The 23254-nt window shown below is 65.0% G+C and overlaps 1 protein-coding gene across 2 annotated transcripts; it reads right to left on the reverse strand.

The window, feature by feature from the left end:
- Positions 1-1253: 1253 nt before the first annotated feature.
- TP73 (tumor protein p73) lies at positions 1254-21134 on the reverse strand. Of its 2 annotated transcripts, XM_045898864.3 has the most exons (11): positions 20898-21134; positions 7928-8114; positions 7521-7636; positions 6067-6176; positions 5559-5701; positions 5253-5341; positions 4542-4663; positions 4070-4218; positions 3664-3802; positions 3351-3444; positions 1254-2290 (listed from the first exon to the last, which is right to left on the reverse strand). In XM_045898864.3, exons 1-11 carry the CDS (start codon positions 21111-21113, stop codon positions 1952-1954), a joined length of 1704 nt encoding a protein of 567 aa, XP_045754820.1. In that variant the 5' UTR covers positions 21114-21134; the 3' UTR covers positions 1254-1951. The 2 variants fall into 2 exon arrangements, with proteins under 2 accessions (XP_045754820.1, XP_045754821.1); XM_045898865.3 differs by lacking the exons at positions 3351-3444; positions 4070-4218.
- Positions 21135-23254: the final 2120 nt, after the last annotated feature.

The raw sequence follows: 23254 nt of genomic DNA on the forward strand, positions 1-23254 counted from the left end.
GGAACGAGCTGGTTCTGTTTCCCCGGGTTAGCCCCGGCTGGGGGTCAGAGCCTCCTGGGTGCACGGTGGAGGGGGAGGGATGGCCGCGTCACCCCAGACGCGGCGCTCACAGCATGCTTTCACGTCAGTGTGGACTGAGGACGAGAACAGCACGACCCTCCAGGGTGAAGTCCTGGTCTGGACACGGCCCCGAGGCCAACTGGGGCTCCCTTCCCCTGCTGGCCAGTCTCTGAACCACCATGCAGCGAGGAACACCACTCCCCCTTCCCAGGGCTGACACGGAAGAAGGAAGCCGGCATTTTAGCACCCACTCTTCGTCCAGCGTGGAAAGGGACGGGGCTGGAGTTCTGAACAGCCATCTCTGAACACGCGGCCTGAAGAGTCGTCCTGCCTTCTCCAGAGAGGAAGGCTTCTCCTCGGGGGCCCAGGGCAACGAGAGCAAACCCGAAGGGTGCTGAGGGCTGTGTCTACACCTTCCCCGTGGCCTGGAGGCTTACCTGCCTCAGTGGGGACATCGGCAGAGGACCCACACATTCCGCAGGCGCGGCGAGGGAGCAGGCTGTGCTTGGGAAGTGCCACACGCCCGCACGCGGGGCGAGTCTCCGCTGTCCCTTCATCCCGCCTGCCTGGAACAAGGTGGTTTGCCTCGTTACCCATTGCCCGCATTTCTCTGTGGCCCTGTGTCCTGCCCTGGACAGTGCGCTCGGTCTGTCAGTGTGCTGCCCTGAGGACTCGTGAGGTTCCTTGCAAATGAAAATGGCCCCACGCCTGCGCCCAGCCCGCTGATGCCTTGGGGAGCCTCATGAAGGCTTGCACCCCTGCCCCCTGCCTCAGTGCCATCCCTAGGAGGCCAGGAGGGCCCTCCCAGCACCGGGCCTTCCTCTGAGCCCCAACGGGTGCACCTTCCTGCCGAATGCTCCCTCTGCCTGGGAAGGGCTCTCCCCACGGCCCTGAGAAAGGTGACCCACTGCCCTGCTCCCAATTTGCCAGTGTCGCCAACGGAGCAGAGCTGTCCCAAGTGGAGAACGTTGCAGCCAAACAGCGGGCGGACCTGCCCTGCCCCTCCACGGCCCCGTCTGGCATCTGGGCGCGAGAAGCTGGCCCTCGCCTGGCTTGCCCTCTGCTGGGAAGCCAGCAATGCCGACGGGTTGAACCCTGAAGGGAATGTTAAGAATGAAAGCAAAAAATAAAATAAAGGCTGACCCACCAAGTACAAAGGGTATCATTTTATCAAATATCGACAATTTCCAGTAGTCTAATGAGCATGCTGTCCACGTCTGTGCCGAGAAGGTCACCGAACGGAGGCGGCTGTGGCCAGGGTGTTGGCTGGTGGCAACTGACCAGAAGTGTCCTTGCCTCCCAAGAGGGACCACAGACGCGGCAAACGCACTCCTTCCTAGGCCCTTCCAATTCCAGGGAGGTTCTGGCTTTCCTCTTTGGGCAGGAAGTGGAAGGTAGCTGCAGGGGTTTGAAGTGAGAGGGACAGACTGACCCTCAAGTCCAGCAGACGGACCCAGCCTTGAGCAGAAACAGGGTCTGAAGCATCGACCCCCAAATAAACATGTTTTAGATACAAACCCAGGGCCGCTCATTGCCAGGAACCAAAAGACTTCGAGAAATACTTTTTGGCAGTCCATCAGCAGAGGTGACCCTTGTATTCCGAAGGACCTCGCTGGGGAGCAGCAGAGCCCTAAGGAGGACGAGGCCTTGGGGGGCGGGGGGCGCCGGCCCTCGGGGGCACCCCCCGGGCACAGCAATCCCGCCGTCCAGGGTGCTGCAGGGTGGACCTCGCCTTTTCCCCGGGCATAGCCTGCGGGTCCTGCCTCCCTCGGCAGTCTTTGCCAAAAAGCAAGAGGAGACCAAACACGGCTTCCGGGGACTCCGGGCCCCGGCCGCCGCCACTGACCCTGCCCGTGCCCTCCGCGCCGACTCTCCTGCGAACCCCGGCCCCTCAGTGAATCTCGCTCTCCATGAACTCCTCTTTGATGGACTGTTTTCGGGACTTGCAGTCCGGGAGGTCGAAGCCGAAGTCGGCCCACTCGTCAGGCCCCGCGCCCCCGGCCGGAGCCCCGCGGTTGGGGATGGTGATGGTGTGGCGCACGCGGAAATGCACGGCCTCCATGACCCGCTGCCGCTGGAGCTCCCCCGAGCTGCCGATGGAGATGGTCGAGGCGTTGCTGCTGGAGCGGATCAGCTGCTGGGCGCCGTAGTCGTGGCTCTGCTTCAGGTCCTGCAGGCCCCTCCAGATGGTCATCCGGTGCTGGTCCGGGATCTTCAGGGCGCCGAGGTCCTGCACGAGCCGCGGGCGTGCCACCGTCAGGAGGCCCGGCCCCGCGCCCCCCACCCCCGCCGTGGACGGGGCAGGGGCAGCCAGTGCTGCATGCGTGAGACCGTGGCCTTCCGTGACCGGAGCCAAGAACGGGCGCGTGCGTGTAGGGGTGAAGCCATTCCTGGGCTCTGCGGACCGCGCCCCTCCACAGCAGGCCCCGTGGGGGCCGGAGCAGATGGTCGAGCCCCCGCGCCCTCCCCCGCCATGCCAGGCACAGGGCTCGCGTGGGTGAGGGGCACTTACCATGCACTGAACTAGCCTGGCAGGGGCCGGTGGGGACAGGGAGGGGGAGGGCGTCCGTCCCAGTGACTGGCCCCGGCGCCTGCGACGGGCCCGCAGCCCTGGGCGGGAGCCGAGCACCAAGCTGGAGAGCGGGGGCTCGGGAGGCTTCCGGCCGCTGAGCTGGAACCCCCCCGGGGATCTGGGGCTGCCCTTGCGTCTCAGGGCTCTCGAGGCTTGCGCTTCCCTTGGCTAACCATGCATTACAGCTCAAGGTAGCCCTAGGCTGCGAGCAAGTGACGTCTGTCACAGTTCAGGAGGGACTCGCTGCTGGTGTCTTGTCTGACCCAGAGATGAGCCATGGCCCTTTGCTTCTAGCCTGGCACGATCTGAACCCAGGACACACAGGACATGTCTTGCCTCCTGTGGGCCTCAGTTTCTTCCCATGTAAGTGGAGAGCTGCACCAGCTCCAAGACCCTTCCGGCCTTGGCAACTCTCTGTGCTTTGGGAACAGCCTGTCCCCCAAATCAAAGGCAGCCGGGCCTCTGGGTCCACGTGAGCAGTCCGCTGCCAGGGGCCCCGGCGGGGGTCCCATCCAGCCACTGCCTGGGCAGCCGACCACACCCACGCCTCGAGAGCTGACTCGATAGGAAGCCAGACGTGAGAGAGGACGTTGGGCTGGGTCTCGGGAAGAAGGGTTTTCCCAGATTTCCCCACTCCGCCTCCCTCGGAGAGAGCAGGAAGCAGAGCCCCGAAAGTGGGCCAGGGCGCTGGGCTCTGGTCTGTGGGCAGGGCGCCTACCTCTATCGTCAGGTTCTGCAGGTGGTAAATGTTCTGTAGGCCCTGGGACGTGAAGTACTCGATGCAGTTTGGACACCCCAGTCCTGTCAGGAAACTGCGGGGAGAAGGCAGGGGTGGAGCGGCTCTCACTTCCAAGCACACGCTCAGCTGTGTGGCCTGGCGCCCCTGCCCGCCCGTGGCCACGCCAGGAAGTCCCGTGTTTCGTGCTTTCTCCCGAGCACCTGTTGGGTGCTCACTCCTGACCTCCCCCCGCCGCTATCCATGCTCGGACATGCAGCGGAGTGCCTGAGGACAGGCGGGACAGCCCACGCACCTGACCAGGCTGGGGTCGGCGTGGTAGGGGGGTGGTGGGGTGCAGTGGGACCCTGAGACCATGGACTGGGCGCCGTGGCTGCTGTTCATCTCGCCGCTGGTCGGCAGGGCGTGGCCGTGGTTGTTGAGAATCCCGGGGCCTAGGAGAGGGCAAGCCGGACTGTCAAGGCCAGCCGGGTCAGGCGTCCCCCACTCTGCACGACCGGGAAGCTAGCACGGTGCAGACCTCCCCACGGTGGGGAGCGGACAGAGGGGACTGTCCACGGCTGTGCCTCCCGCCCGGGGACAGGAGCTGCCGATGGGAGGCAGTCATCGAGAGCCCCGAGCTGGGCAGCAGGGTCTGCAGCCAGACCTACCCTCTGTGCCTCCCCAGCCCATTCTGCAACCCCCCAACCCGGGCCACTCACCCATAGGCCCCAGGTTGGGCCCGGCCGCAGAGCTGTGCGGGGGCGGCTGGCCCACCAGCTGGTTGACGGAGGGCAGCTTGTTGACGGCCGCGTGGGCTTTGTTCATGGGCGAGAGGACCGGCCCGTAGGAGGCAGGCTGCAGGTGGTTCCTGCTCAGACAGCCACAGCTCCTGGTTATTTCCACACAACGCCCCGTGCTGCTGGGGGCCTCCCTCCTCGCCCGCGTTCCCTCCCAGACCTGGGCCAGACAGCCCCTGGCCTGCCCTCCAGCGGGGAGGACAGAGCCAGCTCCCACCGCTGGAATCCGCCAGTGGGGCCGCCTGCTAACCCCCCGCCTTGCAGTCAGTGGACACTCAGGAGGCCCCCCGTGGGAGGGGCGGAGCCGTGCACGGAAGGCTCCCGGGAGGAGGGCCGCCGAGCGGGGGCCCTGGGGGCCTGTCCTGGTGGGGGTCCGGCCAGGGGGCGTACTCACGGCCTCTGCAGGAGCTGCTGTTGCTGCCGGTATGTGTCGACCAGCTGCTGCGGGACCAACTCCATCAGCTCCAGGCTCTCCTTGACCTTCATCAGGATCTCAAAGTTCTCTCGGCCCCGCACCTGAGCACAGACAGGGGGACCCTCTGCACGGCGCCTCTGGGGGTCTCGGGGGCCTGCCACCGAGCCCCCTAGCACCCTGTGGCCAGGGAGCCCCCCCGCTTCTCCCCTCTTCCCCTGGAGCAGGTCTGGGGCCCGGTGAGCGCCCACCGTTCCTCCCGCCCCCGGGGCTCTGCACACGCAGGCTGCTGGGGCGGGGGCTCCCGCCAAACACGAGGCTTTGAGGATCAGGGACTCATTCTGGAATCAGGGTTACATAACGGAAGAGCCGTCCTAGCAAAGCTGGTGGGTCATCTGACCCAGGTGACAGCCATATAACCTGGGGTCACAGACTTCAGGATTCCGTGACCCCTGACGCACTGTCCCCTGGAGGGGTCTGCATTCCCCGCCCCGTCTCAGCGGGACTTCTTGCTTGGCAGGAAGCAGCACGCAGAGTCACTTCCCCGCAGTCTGGCTGCCTGGGGGCTGCTTCTCCTGGGTGCCCCCCCGCCACCTGCAGAGCCCAGGGTCTCAGCTCTGAGCACACCAGGGCCACTCCCTGCCTGCCCCCAGCTGCCCCAGCACACAGGCTCTGCAGACAGAGGACACTCACGTGCATGTAGTACACGTCCTCGTCCCCGTGCCGCCTCTTCTTCACGTTGGTGCCCAGGGCAGGGACGGCAGGGGGGCTTTGTTTGAAGGCTGCAAGGGAAGGCAGGCCACACGCAGGTCAGGCCGGCAGGATACCTGCCACCCGGTGTGAGCCGCCCAGAGACCGGTAACCCGTTCAGGAGGGGCTGACCCAGGGCAGGGCCGCGCTGGATGGAGCGGAGCCGGGGCGGCCACGGCTCGTGCCCCGAGGGGTCCAGCCCTGCCTGCCGTCGTGGCCCGCCCCCATGCCCCGGCCCGGGCCGCTCACCACGCTTGCTGGCCGCCCCGTGCTTTGCGGCGCTCTCGCTCAGGGCCTGCTGCTCCCGCTGGTGGTCTTCATCAGCTTTGCGGTCTCGGCCAGGACAGGCGCAGATGCGGCCCTCAAAGGACCGGCGGCCCAGCACCTGTCCACTGGCGGGGGGCCGGGGGGAGGCACAGCCAGAACCATGAGCCTCGGGGGCCTGCCCCCAGCCCTGCCAGCCCTGCTTACCCTCCCAACCCACCTCGCACAGGGGGGTCTTGATGGGCCAGGGGCTGAAGGCTGAGCTCCCAGCCACTCTGGGACACCAGGTCCCCTGCTGTCCTCCCAAAGCCCAGCCCCTGCTCAGGTAGCCATATGCAGCCCGGGGTGGGGGTGGGAGGGTTGTCACTCCTTAAACTCACCTCCAGGGCTAGCACCATCCCTTACCATGCCCCAGATTCATGCACAGCCCCCAGCAGCAAGGCCCCAAGCCCCCCAGTCCAGCCTCCCCACCCCACACGCCCAGCAGACTCACTCCCGGGTCTCCAGGGTGATGATGATGAGGATGGGCCGCCGGTTCATGCCCCCCACACAGCTGCTGTTGCACATGAAGTTGTACAGGATGGTGGTGAATTCTGTCCCCACCTGCACACAGGAGAGGTGGGGGGACGGCTGTGCTGCCAGCATGCAGGCCCCAAACCACTGAGGTGGGGGCTCCTGGGCTGGGTCCTGACTCTGGGTAGGCATGGGGTGGGGCAGCTCCTGCACTGTGGTCCTCTGCCATTCGTCCAACCACCTGCATGCATCTACCTGCTGTCCACCCATCCATCCATCCATCCATCCATCCACCTCCATCCACCCACCCACCTACTCATCCATCCATCCATCCACCTGCATGCACTCATCCCCCCATCCAAACCATCCAGCATCCGCCTGCCCGTCCATCCTTCCATTCATGCAGTACATGGAGTGCCATGCACCATGCTGGCTCTCGGAGGCAGAGTCCTATGGTCTGGTTGCTCCAGCCATCTCCCCTAACACAGATTAGAGGTCAAGCCCTGGAGGCTGGGTGTCAGTGGCGGGCAGGTGCACAGGTTTCTGTGGGTACAAATGTGTGTTCTGCTTGCTGTGGGCTCTCCTGGGCAGAACGGTGCACGGCTCTGGCAGGGACGGACCAGAGCCATCTGAGAGGACCCCCATCTCCAGCTCGGGCCGTTTCCCAGGGAGTCTGTGGACAGCTGAGGCATGAACCCAGGACTTTTGACCCCTGGGCATCCCAGGACCACAAAAATGGGCAGTTGTCATGGTCTCCCTGGGTCAGGAGCTAAAACTCGGTCGCTGGCGTAGGCAAACCCAACCTTTCACAAAACTGCTGACACATGACAGCCACCAGGGGGCGGGAGAGCCCTGCTTTCCTGGCGGACTCTGGCAGGTGAGCGTAGGCTGGGGAAGGAGGGCTGGCAGGGTGGGGGGCCAGGTACAGGGATGGGGTTTGAGTGCAGTCTGGGGGCCAGAGCCAGATAGAGGAAAGGTGGAGGCTCACTGTGCCCACTCACCCTGGGAAGCATGGCACACAGGGCCCAAGCCGGCGGCACAGCCCCCACCCCCATCCCACCACCAACCCACCATCCCTGCTCAGCCCCCCACCCCCACTTGACTCCACCCCCAGCTTTTCACTCCAGCTGAGCCCTCGGCAGAACCTTCTGCGGCCTTTGGGTCACAGCAGAGCCCTGGCGGGGGTGGGGGGGCTCTCCACCCCGCCCACCTCCCACTCTGGCCCCATCCCTCACCTGCAGACCCTGCGTGCACCCTACCGGCCTCTCTCCCACAGCCGGAGAGGGCCCGAGGGGGTCCCACCTAGACCCGCACACAAGTGGTCGGAGTGGGTGCCGGGGGCTGGGCGGGGGAGGGCGAGGAGCTTGCTACGTGGCAGGAGATGCTGGGGCCAGCGGGGCTGGCTGAGGTGACCTGAGTGCTCCCCCCGCCTACCTGCGGGGGCTCGTAGGGAACCATGACACTCTGCCTGCCCGTGACGGGGTCATCCACATACTGCGAGAGATTGTTGCCCTCCACGCGGATGAGGTGGCTGGCCGGAGCAGACTGTCCTGCCGCGAGGGGACACCGCTTCAGAGGGGCGCCCAGCCGGGGTCGGGCCAGCCCTGTGGCAGCCAGCTGGGGACCACAGGGCCGGCCCCACTGGCCTCCGGGGTGGGGGGACTCAGGCCAGCAGCCCGCGGTCCCGTGGGCACCCGCCCCCGAGGCCCCAGGTGCCGCTGGGACGGAAGGGGGCTGGGGAGGGGAGACACCGAGCCCACGCCGCCGCCCCCTGCCGCCCCCCAGCCAGGAGGCCCTTCCCAGGGTGCACTGGCCGCTGGGCATGGGGCTGGAGGTCTCACCTTCGTTGAAGTCCCGCCCGAGCTCATGGTTGGGGCAGCGCTTCACGACCTCAGTCACGTGCTCCGCCTTCTTGTAGACGGGCATGGCGCGGACGATGGTGCCTGGGGGCGGCGGGGCGGACACCTTGATCTGGATGGGGCAGGTCTTGGCAATTTGGCAGTAGAGCTTCTTCAGCAGTGGGGAGTACTGGTGGGGGTGGGGGGCAGGGTTCAGGCCCAGCCCCGACTCAGCACCCTGGCGCGGCCGCGGCCCCACCCCCCGTCAGGAATCCCGCCCCCAGCTCTCCGGCGACCTGCTCGCCCCTTCGCTGGATGCCTCCAGCCGTCCTTCCAGTGCCCCCTCCGGGCCCCCCCTCATGCACGCAGCAGCACCTGGCCGGTTTGGGTGCAGGGAGAGCAGTTGGGCTGTCTGTCTGGATCTCACTGGCTGCAGAGGTTAGCACGTTACGTCCATCTTATGGGTGAGGACGGTAAAAGCCGGGGAAGCGAGCTGCTGCTGGAGAGCGGGGCTGGGAGCCAGGTCTGCCCTGCCAAGCCCAGCTCTTCCCACCGTCAACCTTCAGCCCCGGGACCCACAGTGGTTGGAAGGAGGGGATTTGCAGCATTGCATCTCAGTTTTTAAAAACCCAGAGTTAGGCTTTTCTGGTATTTTGATGAGAAACGTGTAATTGTGAGATAGGCTGGGTGCCCCTATGCACCGAAGCTTCAGGAAGAAACTCCCTAGAACAGCAAGTCTGAGGGGTTGAGCTCTGCAGCTTGGTATGGGCCACTGGCTTGGGGGGCCCTCTGACCTCAAAGCTCTGGTCCCTGCAGCCTGGGACCCTGTCCCAGGGAGGATCAGCACCCAGGGGACCCCATCACCCACCTAAGAACCCTGGCCAGCTCTCATGAGTTCAAAGGTGACCCTGATGGTGGCCACAGGAGTGCCCACTGGTGTCAAGTTGACTGACTTCTGGGGACCCATCCGTGCTCTTCATATCTCCTTCCCTGAGGCACAGTGGGCAGTGTTCCTGTCCTCAGACTCACAGGACACTTCCCGTCCCCACCCCATAATCCCTATGCCCCCCACAAAGCCCCAGTGACCTGGAGTTATCCCAGCCACAAAGCCTGGAGGGAGCCCCATCACACCCCACCGCAGTACATCCAGGGAAACCGTACTGAACCAGGGACACCACTACAGACAGGTGTCCGGCTGGGGTCTGGCCCCCACCACGCGGTGCATCGCAGCAGACCGGGGAGCACAGACTGGGGCTTAGGCTCACAGCGGGAACTGTACCCACCATGGTATAGTCAGGGCGACTGAGGCCGGGTGCCGGAGCGGCTGGCAGAGCCAGAGCTGGTCTCAGCCCACTTTTGCCAAGGAGGCTGGGGGGCCCGACACCCTCATCCTGCAAAGGTAAAACCCCCACCGGCCACCAGAGCTCCATCTCTGGCCATCAAGGGATACCATGGGCCCTCAGGGACTCATACCTTCAGCAACTGCAAGTATACAAAAACCAAGGGGTGGCAAACATAGAGATGGGGCTGACCTGCAGCCCGAGAACGAGGGGTCCCCAGGGCCCTCAAAGCCCTTGGTCCCACAGTATGAGCCATCCCTCCCCTGATGAGCTGGCAGGGGCTCCATCCCGGAAACACTCACCCGTCCCCAGAGTGGAGTCCAAGGAGACTTGGGGGACAAGTGGGCTGGGGTCTCCCTAGTGGTGTCCTCGGACCCTGTTCAACTTTCCCGTGGCGCAGAATTCAGTACGCACCCTTCCCACCCCCATCACAGACAGGAACTGGATGCCCCTGGGGCTCATCCCCTCACAGGTGCCCCACTCACTGGGGTCCCCAGAGCCCAGTCCCACCTGCCACCCCATATCTGGGACCTCCACCTCTGGGGGGGGAAGCAGAGTTCCCAGACCTGTTTAAAATACAGGAAAGAATGATCCCGCACAGCCCTGCGGGTGGGGGTGAGGCACTGCTGGGAAAAGCAGAAAACAGGGCTGCCTAAGGGCGGGCTCGGGGCCACAAGGGGAGTGGGGGGCTCCCTGCTTGTTGTGGGGGTCAGTCCTGCTTCCCAGGGGGTGACCGCTGACTTCTGCTGTCCCCATCAGTATATATGCTCCCACTTCACTCTCCAAAGCAGCAGTGTGGGGCATAAGCTGGGCACCCTGCCCCAAGGACTGTGCCCAGAACAGCCTCAGCCCAGCCCAAAGCAAGCACTAGGTGCCAGCCAGTTCAGCACCCAGCTCTCTGGTCCGCCCACAAGTGAGGCTTCAGGACCGGTCCCTGACCCTCAGACAACGTGCAGGTAGAGTGTCAGGCAGGGAACGGCCTGGCAAGCATCCTGGAGGCACACCGAGAGGCTCAGCACAAGAGCAGTCACCCAGGGGGTCTTCCTGGTGGAGGAGGCCCCCACAGGGAACCATGAGCCTTGGCTGGACTGCAGGGGCCCAAACACAACTAAGGACCCGGTGAAGCCAGCAAGCGTTTGTTGAGTGCCTACTGTCTGCCAGGCCCTAGACTCACTGGAAACTGGGCTGAGAGCCCCTTCAAGCCGCAGAAGAATCTAGACTTACTGGAGGCTCACAGCTAAAAGCCACGCAGCCCTGGTACTGGCCGGCCTCAGCTGGTGACCAGTGGGACCCTGCCCTTCTGCGGCAGCTGGTGCATTCCAGAGGGCATCCCCGTCCCCTGCAGGGTCAGCGGGGACCCCAGGAGGCCCGCAGAGGTGTCCAGTGAGTGAGGTGACCGGGGGCTGAGAGGTGGCCTGCCTCGTCCCTAAGTGAGAGTGGGGGTGGGCAGACACGCTGAGAAACAGGCCTGGCCTGGGAGGGGCAGGTCATAGTCACGGGTGAGCAGTGGGAGAATGGCCTTTGAGATCTGGCTCTGGTCCTCAGCCCCTGGGAGGCTGTAAACCACTGGACAAACCTCTCCGAGGCTTGGCGGGGAAGGGGCACAGTGACTGACTACACTTAATACCCTTGGACCGTTTTCGCAGCGGACTTGTTAGTGCTGTGGTCATTCCCACGTGAGATGGTTCCTGGCCCCTCGGTGAGCAGTGGAGAGTGCCCCCAGGGGCGTGCAGACCCTGCAATCCCCTCCCCAGAGCGACCAACCAGCGGCTCCCCTCAGTCAATCACCCGACCTCCTGCTCCCTCCGCAGCCCGAGGTGGGGTCTGTAGCCTCCCCCCAGCCTCCGCAAGGGCCAGGCGCCTTGGCTCACCAGCCAGCAGGGATGGAGTAGGACTCCAAGCGCAACCCGGGGCTCGGTTGCTCGGAGCCCCCCTCTCGAGGTCCTGCAGCCCAGCGGGGCGGGGGCGCCCCGGGTGCTCTTCGTGTCAGGAGTCGGGCCGAGGTCCCGGTGCGACGGGGAGAGTGGGGGGAACGGCGGAACCCGCGGCGGCGCGGGCGCGGGCGGCGGGCGGGCGGGGGGCGCCCCGCCCCGGGGAGGAGCCGCGGGGAGCTGTCCGCGGTACCGGCGCGGAGCGGGCTGGGCGGTGAGCGCGGGGCCGCCTGGGGTGGGCGAGGAGAGTGCGCGCGGCTTCCTCCCTCTGTGTCCCTGGCAAGGCCACCACCAGCCTTGGGCCTGGCCCCGCTCCCCACAGGGGTGTCCCCAGCCCAGGTCCACCCCCAGCTGGCTGCTAATGTGGCCTTGGGCACGTGCACCGGCCAGGCCCATCCCTGCAAGGGGTTGAGCCCACAGAAGCCCAACCGTTGGGGCGTTTGGGGCGTTGGGGCGCTCGGGGTTGAGCATCACGCTGAGGGATGCCTGAGGTCTGCCTATACCTGGGGCATCTGGCTGGGCTACACGGGCAGGAGCGGGGGCCTGCGCTGAAGAGGGCATGAGCCCTTACAGCTCCAGCAGCTCCGTCCTTCCTCCCGTAGCTCCTGGGCCCCAGGCCCTGGGCAGGTGGGAAGGAAGACTCCTGGGTCCCATCTATTCTATAGGAAAGGTCACGCGAAGACGCTTCCTTTCCCTCCCTCCCTCTTGCCTCTCCTTCCCTAGAACCGCTAGATGGATGTGTTTCAACAGATTCTGAGCTGATAAAATCTTATTTATCTTCGGCTGTTGACACAGAGCCGCCTGGACTTGCCTGCTCCGGGATGCGTGTATTCCTCCGCGCTGGCAGGAAACGGTTTGTCCAAATGCTGGTGTATGCCCATCCCTGCCCTCCCCCACTCGGACCCTCCCCCTCCCTCCCCCCATCACAGTCTGCGATGGGCTGGGTCTGGCTGGGAGCCCAGGGCCTGGGAGGGCTGGGCGGGGGTGGTGGGTGGCAGGCGCCGCGGCTCTGTGGCTGTTAATTTCCTCGCACCCGCTCCCCAGCAGCTGGGTGCCCGGCACGGGCAGGTTTGGACAGGAGGAGAGTGGAGAGGTGATAATAAGTTGTCTGTCATTTTCCAGGGACGTGTAGCATCTTGCAAACCGCAAATACCGTTAACCAGCTTGGGCGAATCTGTTACAACAGATTCTGGAAGATGGGGCCTGCATTGGGGGGGCACTTTTATTTTTTAAATGATTTTTTTTTATAGCCCACTTTTATCTGCTTCCCGTGCATGCGTGCAAGCGTGCAGGGCACATTTCTGTCCTCTCTCTGGTCACGGGCCCCTTTGAGGACCTATCCAAGGCCACAGACCCATCTCTCCCTAGAGAAGCTCTGTGGGTTCACAGGGCGACCCCCGAGACCCACAGGGAGCCTAGGCCCACAGCCCCCATTGACAGACCTGCTGGGTCCCTTTCTCCTTCCAGGTAAGGAGGGGCCTCCCGGGGGCGGGTAACACAGCCACACTGCTGCACCCCCTCCTGTGGCCTCTCCCACCCCGCGGAGGGCTGCTGGGAGCATGGGGTGGGCTCTGATACATGTCAGGGAGGCCTGGCAGGACAACAGGGAAGCTACCAGCCTGTAACAATCACCCCAGCCCACTTCGGAGCACCCAGGGTCAGGAAGCAGTGAGGGTCCGGACACAAGGAAACCCACAGCCAACACCCCACCTTGGCCTCGGGCCTGCTGGTCGGAGGCTCCGGGGAGCTCAGCCACAGCCAGTGCCTGCAGACTGATGAAGAAGCTGCTGTGATCCCCCACGTGCTCCTGGCTGGGGGAGGGGACAGATGCATCCGCTGACAGACTGGACAGCGGGGGCTCCCCTCACTGGGAGCCCAGAGAAGGATAAACTGGAGGCAGAAACAGGCTTTGCAGGTGTCCAGTGACCCTGACCACTGTCCAGGGGTGTTCCCAGAAGCTGCTACCTGGAGAGGTGGACCTGGGGCTGGCGGGGACACTCCTCAGGAGCCAGGCAGCCTGCCCCACCACATCCTAGAGCCAGGTCCCAAACAAGAGGGTGGGGGCCCTGGGACTGTCAGGATCTGGAAGTGCCCTAGGAGAAGGAGAGCGTCCCCCTCTCAGCTGCACCCCCAGGCCACAGGGCCCTGGGCCTGCTCAGTCCCTTGTCACACACATGGCAGCAGGCCAGCAGGGACAGCCCCCCATGGCTTCTGTCCTGGGCTAAGATCGGGGGTGGGCAGCCGTGTGCGTGGAGCTGACCCAGGAGAGAGGCGGATGGACACCAGGTCTGCCGTGCAGAGGGAAAGAAGGCCCAGGGGGGCCGGTGGGTCAGGAGGGGAGGCCCACAGCAGCAGCCTGGGCAGTGGGCGATGCAGTGGGCCCAGAGGGGAGGGGAGGGCCCCGGGGGGTCTGGGGACACGGGGAGAGCTGCAGGAGAGACCGGGAGACAGTGAGCCCCGAGATGGGGTGTAGTGGCCCTGTTTCTCCACAGGGCCCCCAGGGCCACCCTCGAGGCCACCCCTCACACTGACACCTCCTCTGCACCGGGTCCACGCACACATGGTCTCCACCCTCAAGGTCATGCACTGTCACCAGAGCGCCGCTTCCAAGAGCTGCCAGCTCAGCAGGGGTGGAGCACCACTGGGACCCCTAAGCTCCCTTTGTCACCACCAGGCTTGACCCAGGTCCAGGAAGACTCAAAGAGGCATACAGGGGGATAAAGCAAGGACATGGGTGCCAGATGTGACATGCCTCGGGTCAGGGGCAAGGGGACCAATGGGTGGGGCAGTGTGGGAAACTCTGGGCCTCCATCCGGTCCTTATTCTGTAACCCAGGCCTGCCATCCGGCCTCCCCTGGACCTCGAGGAGGGAACCTTGGGGATGGAGTGGGTAAGGAGGATATGCCTCTGGGGACACAGCTGGGTTTGCAGAGAGCGCGGGCACTCCCACCAGGAGGCACCCTCCTGCTCCAAGGGCACAAATCTCCCCTGCATCTGAAGCACCAAGATCCGCCTCGGCCAGGTCCAAACACCAGTTCCTCTGCCCATGAACTTTGTTTCCAACTTTGCCCGCTGGAGAGCCCATGCCTGTCTGTCCTGGCTTCCTGGAGAAGGCAGACACCACTGGTTGGCCTGTGGGGAACACGCTCTGGCAAGGCCCCAGCAAGCAGGGCTGAGAGCCAGCCCACATCGCTGCACGGCATGGGGACAGAGCAGGGAGGCTGGCCAACCGCAGGGCTCTGCTCGCCGCAGAGCGTCCCCTCGATTGCCAGGAGAAAGAGCCCCCTATGGCCCTCACCCCCACCTGACTTGTGGCCTTTTGAGCAGGCTTGGCCTTGTCCATGCAGTGATCATAAAGGTCAGCCCACCTGGGCGGGGTGCTGGGGTCAGCAGCATCTTCTGCTCAAAGGATAGTCCTAGATCCTCCGCCTGTGGGCACACCGTTCCAGACACCACGGCTGGTCTGGTGAGCGCAGGCACGATGGGCTAGCTCCTTCCCCCAGTGCCCTGAAGCTTCCAGATGGCCTGGGGCTGGTGCTGGCCCAGGTGCAGCTGGCTTGGGAGGGGGGGAAGCTGGCCAGGCTGTGGCCATAGTGGGGGCAGGTGCTCAGGATGGGCCTGAGAGCCGTGTCAGCCAGGAGTCCGGAGCACAGGCTCTCCTGCCTCTGATCTTTCTGCCCTGGAAGCTACAGGTACGTCTCCCGTTCCGGACCTCAGTTAACATGTGCCCTCCGGCCAGGGAGCGGTGCACTTAGTTTCTTCAACTCTAAATAAACTCCACTCTCAGCCAGCAGCAGAGGAACCCACTGCATCTCTAGTGAGCTCCGGGACACCCTGGACACGTGGCGGCGGGGGCAGTGGGGAGGTGGGTATCAGTTTCTAGCTCTTAAGGCAACCGTTGGCTGGAATCAGAAGTTTTCACTGGAACTTGTAAATATCCAGCGAAGTACGTGGGGCAAGGAGAGTTTTGGCTCCTAAACATCTGATCCCCCTGCAGAGGGCAGTGGCTCCTGGTGCCCACGTGGCCTCATTTCATCCCCCCCATGAGGAATGGGGAGAGGGTGCCGCACCCTGGGGCACATGGCCACGGTGGAGGAGGCAGGTCTGCGATCCTCGGGAGACCCTGGGCTTTAGGCCACTGCGGGGCCCCCCAACAACCTCTGATTGTCCACTTCACTGAAGCCGGAGTGCTAGTCAGTTTTTCAAGGGGGCTCTCCTGCCCTAACAGGAGCATCACAGCCCTGCGGCCCGCCGGGGGGGGCTTACACACACTGCCCCTCCCCCTCCCCCTCAAGGGAGCTGCTCCTCTTTCCAGTTCTGACACCCTAGAATTTCTGCCCCTCCTCTTCCTGGGGCTGCCTGGACAAAGCCCAGGTGCCGCCAGTGCGCTTCACCTGGAGGCCAGGGGCTGTGGCCATGGGAATTCTGAGACCTGGGGTCTGTGAACTTGAGCTTGGCTTCCAAGTTTGGGATCTGAGAAAATCCTGACACAGATTTCCCCCACAACTGACCACGGAAAAGTTCCACTGGCTGGTCAGCGGAGACCCTCACCCAGAGCCGCACAGGGCTGCAGGTGCAGGATGCCCAGGAGACGCTTCCCCCCATAAAGGGGCTACTGACCCCGGGTGGGGGGCCAGGCCGGGGAGATGCGCAGGGGGAGGCGGGGAGGGGCCGGTCCTGGGTCGCTCCCGACTCCAGGCCCCAGTCCCTCCTTCTTGCTCTGCTGGTCAGCCGGGAGTGTTCTAACCATAAAGCGCTCTTGAGGGATGGTCATTTGTCAATCCATAGCGGCAGCGAAGGCAGGCGGCCGACTCTCCCCTGTGGTGGGAGTTGTCACTCACTCATTGGCAAACAGGAATCCAGACTCCTGGGGCCCCGGGACCTCCGGGCCTCCGAGGGTCAGCCTCTCTTCCCAGTGGCTCCCTGGGGTCCCAGGGCATCCCGGAGTGCCCCTACACTCACGGGGGTGCATAGATGGCCTCCCCCCACCGGCTGCTTGACGAAAGCCAGGGCTCAGGACGCCCGCGCCTCCTGCCTTTCCTGAGCCTTGGTGTCCTCACCATCATGGCTGCTGGGAGAGCGGCCCTCTCCCGCACACAGGTGGGGGGTGGGGGTGACGGCCTGGCTCCACCACAGTCAGCACCGCCAGACAGACATTCTAGAATCTATGGAGCCATACCCATTTTGGGAACGAGTCCCAGAAAATAGGATTCTTCATAAAACACTGATTACATCCAAACCCATGGACTCCTACCCCCCCCCCCCAGGGGGCTCTCCTTCGCATCCCCTACAAGAGCCCAGGTGGGGGAAGGTGGAGGCCGCCCCGGGTGCACCCCTCAGCCCCTGGGACTCAGGGAGTGGGGCCTCCAAGGCCAACTTCTGTGACCTGGGGCTCCAGCTGCAGAGGTCAGAGAGAGAAGAGGTGATGCCCAGCTCAGGCCAGCCTGCAGTAAGCGGGTCCGCCTCGGGAGCTCCCCACAATGCAAGCAATCACCGCTATTTCCCCGGCTTACTCCTCGTTTCGTCTCCACAAGAAACACTGTTAGAGCTCTTCCCTGGCCTTAAATACGCGTAATTGCTTCGGGTGCCAGTAAAAGGTATTAATTCCACTTATGCATTCCATAAACTTTTAGGATAACGCAATTGATACCGTGATCGTGTTGGGACACCTCCACTATTATTTTCCTGCTTGCAAACCTCCGAGGGGCTGGAAAGTTTTCTCCCGAATCCATTAGTGTTGACTCAGCCACATTCTACCAGGAACCCCGCGTAGAGTCTTTGTGCCTCCCCGCCTGCCTTCCACAGGACCCTTCCCGGCCAGGAGGGTGGCGCTCACCCTGTGTGCGCTGGCTCGCCCCCAGGACGGACGGACTGGCACTCGCCCACGGTCATGTGTGGGGCAGTTGGAGGTCACTCAGGGGGTTGTGTCCAGGCTGGCGGGCTGTGTGGGCTGTGTGGGGCCCCCCCTGGGACTCGCTGAGACCTCACGCCCGTGTACTCCCTCACTGGCCTGCCTCACACTGCTCGGATGGGCCAGGGCTCCAGCCATACCAAGCCTCTTGGCTGACCTCAGAGCCCCCTCCCAAGCCTACCAAACCCCAAGGACAGTCCCCTCCCCTGGCAAGGCCCAGCCTAGGAGCTGGAGGAGATAGAGCTGGGCTGGACAGCATCCAGATGTCCCTCTCATTGGGCTGCTCCTTGGGACTCCTGGGACTGGCCGGCCGTGTCATTGCCAATCCCTGGGCCGGGGGGGCCCAAGACGGGCCTGGTCGTCAGGGCCCAGAGGCCAGGCTGGAGTGTGCTGGGCTTGGGAACAGGGACAAAGGCATGAACACTGCCATCCCTGGCCGGGCTCCACCGCCCACCAGGCCAAAGAGCATCAGTGCCCAGGGGAGCCAGCCCCCACCCGCAGCCCTAACCTCCCAGCGTGTGTCACCCCCTGACGCCCCCAGAACCCCAAAGCCCCTGACACAGGACAAGCCCCGGCCAGGTGACTCAAGAGCAGCCACGCGTGGGGCGCTCCCCAGGCTCCAGGCCCTGCTCACAGTGGTCCCAGGACCCAGGGCACTTGTCCCCACTGACCCCTCAGGCCACAGCCCACTTTCAGACCACAGCAGATCTGGGACCTGGGCCCTACCAGCCACACTCCCACCCCGTCCGGTCCCTGGTCCCCAGTTTAGAATCTTGGAGGCTGAACATACCCCACCCCGCTGCTCGGTTACGCCCGTCCACCCGTCCTGGCCTCCCGTGGGGGAGGGGGCGTTGTCACCCTGGGCAGCGGCCAGAGGCCTGCACACGTGCACACGTGTGTGTGTGCATGAAGCATGCACACCTGTGCACGCATGTGAGGTGCCGTGTGTGTGTGCGTCCGTGTGTGCGCACACGCCTGTGAGCGCAGGGCTGCCCTCGGTGCCCAAGGAGCGCGCATGTGAGATCTGGGGGCAGAGGGACCGCCTGGGGCGGGGGCACTCGCCGGGGGGCTCGCCAGGCAGAGGCCAAAGACCCCATTAACAGCTGTGATCCCGTGGGGACTGGTGAGGCCTTTTTCCCGAACGAGGAGAGGAGTGAAGGCAACAGTCAGTTTGGAATTGTACTTGAGAAAAATATGAATTATCTATCAGTTACCAGCCGGCCGGCATGGCGGGGGCCACGCATGGCGTGGTGCGGAGGCCCAGACAGCACGCCCGGGAAGCAAGTCTGGGCAGCGCTCGCACAGCCGGACCCCCAGAGCTGTGAGCAGGCGGGCTGCCCGCAGTCCCCACCCTGCACCGTGAGCCCGCCCGCCCCCTCCCCGGGCAGGGAAAGGAGCCTGCGGGGGGTCTGCTCCCAGAGAGCCAAGGTGCCAAAAATCTCATTATCAATGTCTGTCCCACCTGCACCCCCTGCACTGATGGGGGCTGGGGAGGGGAACCGGGTGGGCCAGCAGCACCCCCCCCCCCCAGCACAGCTGCGAGAGAGCAGAGGGCCCAGGCAGGGGGGTGGGGTGAGGGGTGGACAGAGCCGCTGAGCACAGGTGAGCCTTCCCCTGCCCGTCCCCCCACCCCTGCCCTGTATGGCTGGCCAGGACGGACCACTCCATGGGGCCACGTGGGGCCGGACAACTGTGACCCACCATGGGCCCTCTAGACCTGATGCTGCACCTCTGACAGGAAAGGTGGAAGCAACTGGGGGGCGGTTGGCAGAGGCCCCAGGCGGGTGGTGCGGGGACAGTCAGCAGAGGGGCAGCTCCTGTCTCTCCCTGAGGACCAGCTCAGACCATCTAAGCCACTCCAAGTCCCCCAAGACACTGCAGAGACCCCACCAGCATCCTCAAACAGCAGAGAGAAAGAGAGCCAGGACCCCCCCACCAAGGCTTGTCAAGATTCCTAGGGGTCCGGCAGCTCAGGCCTTGGTGACAGTATTGGTGCGGGAGGGGTTGGGACCCTCGCCCGAGAGGCCAGAGAAAGGGCTTAGGGAACAGTATGAACATGGGAGAGGGGAGGGTGTGAGCCTCCTGTCGCCAGAGGTGTGCAAGGGTGGGATGTCTCAGGCGCCTCCTGACCTGGCTCACAGTCACACAGCCAAACCTCAAATTTGGGGTCAGGGGACCAGACCCCACAGGAAATAAGAGACTCCTCCAGCAGGGACAGCTGCTGCGCAACGACCTCACCCAGGAGGACCAGCTCTAGGGCACCCCATCCCCAGCCCTGCTGCTAAGGAAATACTGATGTGATGCACCGCTCCTATGCATAGACAACATCTCCTCTAAGGAACAACAAGGAACACTGCAGGAAAGCTTCACGAGTGAGGACGAGGTACCAGCTCAGGGCAGCCAGCGATGGGTCAGTGGCTGGGGCCCACAGCCAGAGCGAGAACCAGAGACAGCCGCAGGGGCGCCGTGCCTTGGATCCCAGACCCGGACTGGCCGCTGCAGAGAGCCAGACCCGTCTCCCTGTGGATCCACACCCCCTCCGGCCCCCCAGGAGTGTGGGAAAACCACAACCTGGCCAGGGGGCAGTGGGGACCGTGAGACCCCATTATTAAAGCGGCAGAGCCTCGGGGTCACCTGCTTGGTGCTCGGCCACCCTGCGTGGACTTCTCTGTTTCCAGGGGCTGGGGGAGACCACGGAACTGCTGTTCGCTGGAGGGGGTGACGCTGCCTCACGGCCAGGACCTGCTAGGCGTCCCCAGGGCAGGTGCCAGGCAAGGCTCACTGTCCTCTTCTTGCGTGCGGGCAGGAGACCTGGAGTGCCCCTGGGGCTGCCTTTCCCGCAATGCCCTGTGTGCCCTACCCTCAGAGGGGAGCCTGTGGTCTGTTCCAGGGTCGCAGCGCCCCTGCAGAGCCCCTGCCCCTGCGGGCATGTCCGGCAGCCCTGTCCTCTCCCAGCTGCACTGTGGTTAGGAAGCTAGAGCCCCCAAACCCGGAAGCCCGGCCGCGGGGTCCGGGCGAGCACTTACTGCCTGCGTCACTCTGAGCGAGCTGCTTCCCCTCCCCTCCGCAGCCTGTGGCCTGGGCTGTAAAATGGGACGGTCACAGATTCTACCTTGGGGGTCGCTGGGCCATCTCAAGAGTCAGCGTAAACTCAGAGCACCCCGCGGAGGCCACGGGTGCGCGGCCGCCATCCAAGTCGGCGAAATCCCCACCAGGGGCCAGAGTGCTGCGGAGGGCGGGTGCAGGGGGCGAGGCGAGACCTGAGTCCGCAGCGCTGTGGACCCCCCACCCCTGACTTCCCAGTCTCTCACCCATGCTCGTAGATGACGGCGCAGAGTCAGGGCAGGCAAAGCCCCAGCCCGCCAACCGCCAGACTCCAGACCTCCCTGCCGATGGCACTACCTGGAGGAGGCAGCCCAGCGAGCCGAGCATCCCACTCACCCAGGACAGGATTCAAGCCCCACCTCGGGGCAGGGACGCCGGTGGTCTGCCTCCACCCCGTGGGCCCGTGGACCTTGCTGCGGAGCCTTGTCTGCCCCTCTGGGGCCCCGCGGAGGCCGGCGGCTCTGGCCGCACGTCCGAGGGGTGGGCACGCCCAGACTGCCCAGCCCCAGACCCGCCTCCTGCCCGATGCTCCTCCCGCGGCGGTGGGTCAGGCGGGAACCCCGCGCGGACACCTGGCCGGCCCTCCCTCCCTCGCTGCCCAGACGGCCGGCGGGGGCGGGGGGCGGTGACCGCCCCTTCCCACCCCACACCCCACAGATGCCCCTGGGAGCGGGGGCGCAACTCACCGTCCAGGTGGCGGACTTGGCCGTGCTGGACTGCTGGAAGGTGACGTCGAAGTGGTGGGGGCCGGGGTAGTCGGTGTTGGAGGGGATGGCCGGTGCCGGCGACATGGTGTCGAAGGTGGAGCTGGGCTGCGCGTAGGGCGAGTGGGTGGGCACGCTGGTGGCGTGCTCTGGGGTGTAGGGGCTGGCCGAGGCCGCGCGGCTGCTCATCTGGTCCATGGTGCTGCTCAGCAGATTGAACTGGGACTAGCGTGGGAAGGGGGAGGGAGGGGGACACACAGTCAGGCTGGAGAGTGGAAGCGCGAGGCCAGAGGTGTCCTGTTACAGGAGCCTTAAAGGGCCAGGAGCTCAGTCATCCCAAATATTTCCCGCCCCCCCCCACCCAACAGGTCACTGCTTGTGTTGGGATAAACTGACATATTCACCTCACCCTCCCCTCTCCATCAGCCTCCCCGTGCCAGGGTTTCCGGGGTTCCATGGAGCGCACCTGGAGGGGAGCTGCTGGTGGAGGGGCAGGCTCCCTGCCCCTGGACCTCCTGGCAGGCTCGCAGGAGGGGCTCGGGCTCCGGAGCAGGGTCCCCGTCCCCAGTCCCCCGGCACAGCCCGAAGTAGGGAGATCCCTGGCCCAGGGAGCCAGACAGGGGCAGGGGGTGGCCCCAGTGTGGGGGGCCCACGGTCCCCTCCTGCTGTCATGCACAGCCTCTGCCCTAACCCGGCCCTAGGAGCCCAGCCCCTCCCCCCGGGGCCACATGCTGAAGGAACAGGGACTCCGAGCTGCACAGTGTGGGTGCATCCCCAGGCCCTGTTGGGGTCAGCCCCTGCCTGGAGCTTAAGGAGGCCCCAGCAAAGGAGGGAGGAGACAGACCAGATCCCTCCTGGAGGGCAGGCCGGGAAGACCCCTTTCCCATGAGACTTATTTTAATCTTCTCTTTGGGTCTGAAGCAGACACTGCTATTATCCCATTTTACAGATGAGGACACTGAGGCATGTAAGGGACTGACTTGCCTGGGGTGAGGCGGTGGTTCTGACAAAGTGGGGGCACCAGCCACCCTCAAGGCAGTCACCCTGAGAGCTCTGGGGACAGGAGGGGACAGTGAACCGGGGACAGAGGGCCCAGGGTCCCCAAGGGGGGCAGAGGCAGACCAGCAGCCAGAGGCTGCTGCCCTGCACCCCCTCAGCAGACTGCCTCCTCCAAACTGCAAAGCACAGGAGTGCATCCCTCAGGTTGGGAGGTGACCGGCTGCTCAGCCCTGGGTCATCTTCTCCGTCAGGAGGCTGGTGCTCCTCACCCACGGCCCCCCCCAGCTCAGGACCCCCCTGGAAGGCACACGTCCACCCCCAGCTCAGGATCCCCCTGGAAGGCACACGTCCCCCCCCAGCTCAGGATCCCCCTGGAAGGCACACGTCCCCCCCAGCTCAGGATCCCCCTGGAAGGCACACGTCCCCCCCCAGCTCAGCATCCCCCTGGAAGGCACACGTCCCCCCCAGCTCAGGATCCCCCTGGAAGGCACACGTCCCCCCCCAGCTCAGCATCCCCCTGGAAGGCACACGTCCCCCCCCAGCTCAGGATCCCCCTGGAAGGCACACGTCCCCCCCCAGCTCGGCATCCCCCTGGAAGGCACACGTCCCCTCCCTAGCTTGGCATCCCCCTGGCCTGGAAGGCACACGTCACCCCCCCCAGCTCGGCATCCCCCTGGAAGGCACACGTCCCCCTGGCCCAGCTCAGCATTCCCCTGGAAGGCACACGTCCCCGCCCCCCGCCCAGCTCGGCATTCCCCTGGAAGGCACACGTTCCCCCCCCCCCCCCCCCCCGCCCAGCTCGGCATCCCCCTGGAAGGCACACGTCCCCCCTCCCAGCTCGGCATCCCCCCTGGAAGGCACACGTCCCCCCTCCCAGCTCGGCATCCCCCCTGGAAGGCATATGTCCCCCCCCTCCAGCTTGGCATCCCCCTGGAAGGCACACATCGCCCCCCAGCTCGGCATCCCCCCTGGAAGGCACACATCCACCCCCCAGCTCGGCATCCCCCTGGAAGGCACACGTCCCCCCTCCCAGCTCGGCATCCCCCTGGAAGGCACACATCGCCCCCCAGCTCGGCATCCCCCTGGAAGGCACACGTCCCCCTGGCCCAGCTCAGCATTCCCCTGGAAGGCACACGTCCCCCCCCCCCCCCGCCCAGCTCGGCATCCCCCTGGAAGGCACACGTCCCCCCTCCCAGCTCGGTATCCCCCCTGGAAGGCACACGTCCCCCCTCCCAGCTCGGCATCCCCCCTGGAAGGCACACGTCCACCCTCCCAGCTCGGCATCCCCCTGGAAGGCACACGTCTCCCCTCCTAGCTCGGCATCCCCCCTGGAAGGCATA

Source organism: Mirounga angustirostris, unplaced genomic scaffold (assembly GCF_029215605.1).
Source record: "Mirounga angustirostris isolate CCGP_5_RB_7025 unplaced genomic scaffold, mMirAng1.0.hap1 SCAF_4, whole genome shotgun sequence".
NCBI lineage: Eukaryota > Metazoa > Chordata > Mammalia > Carnivora > Phocidae > Mirounga > Mirounga angustirostris.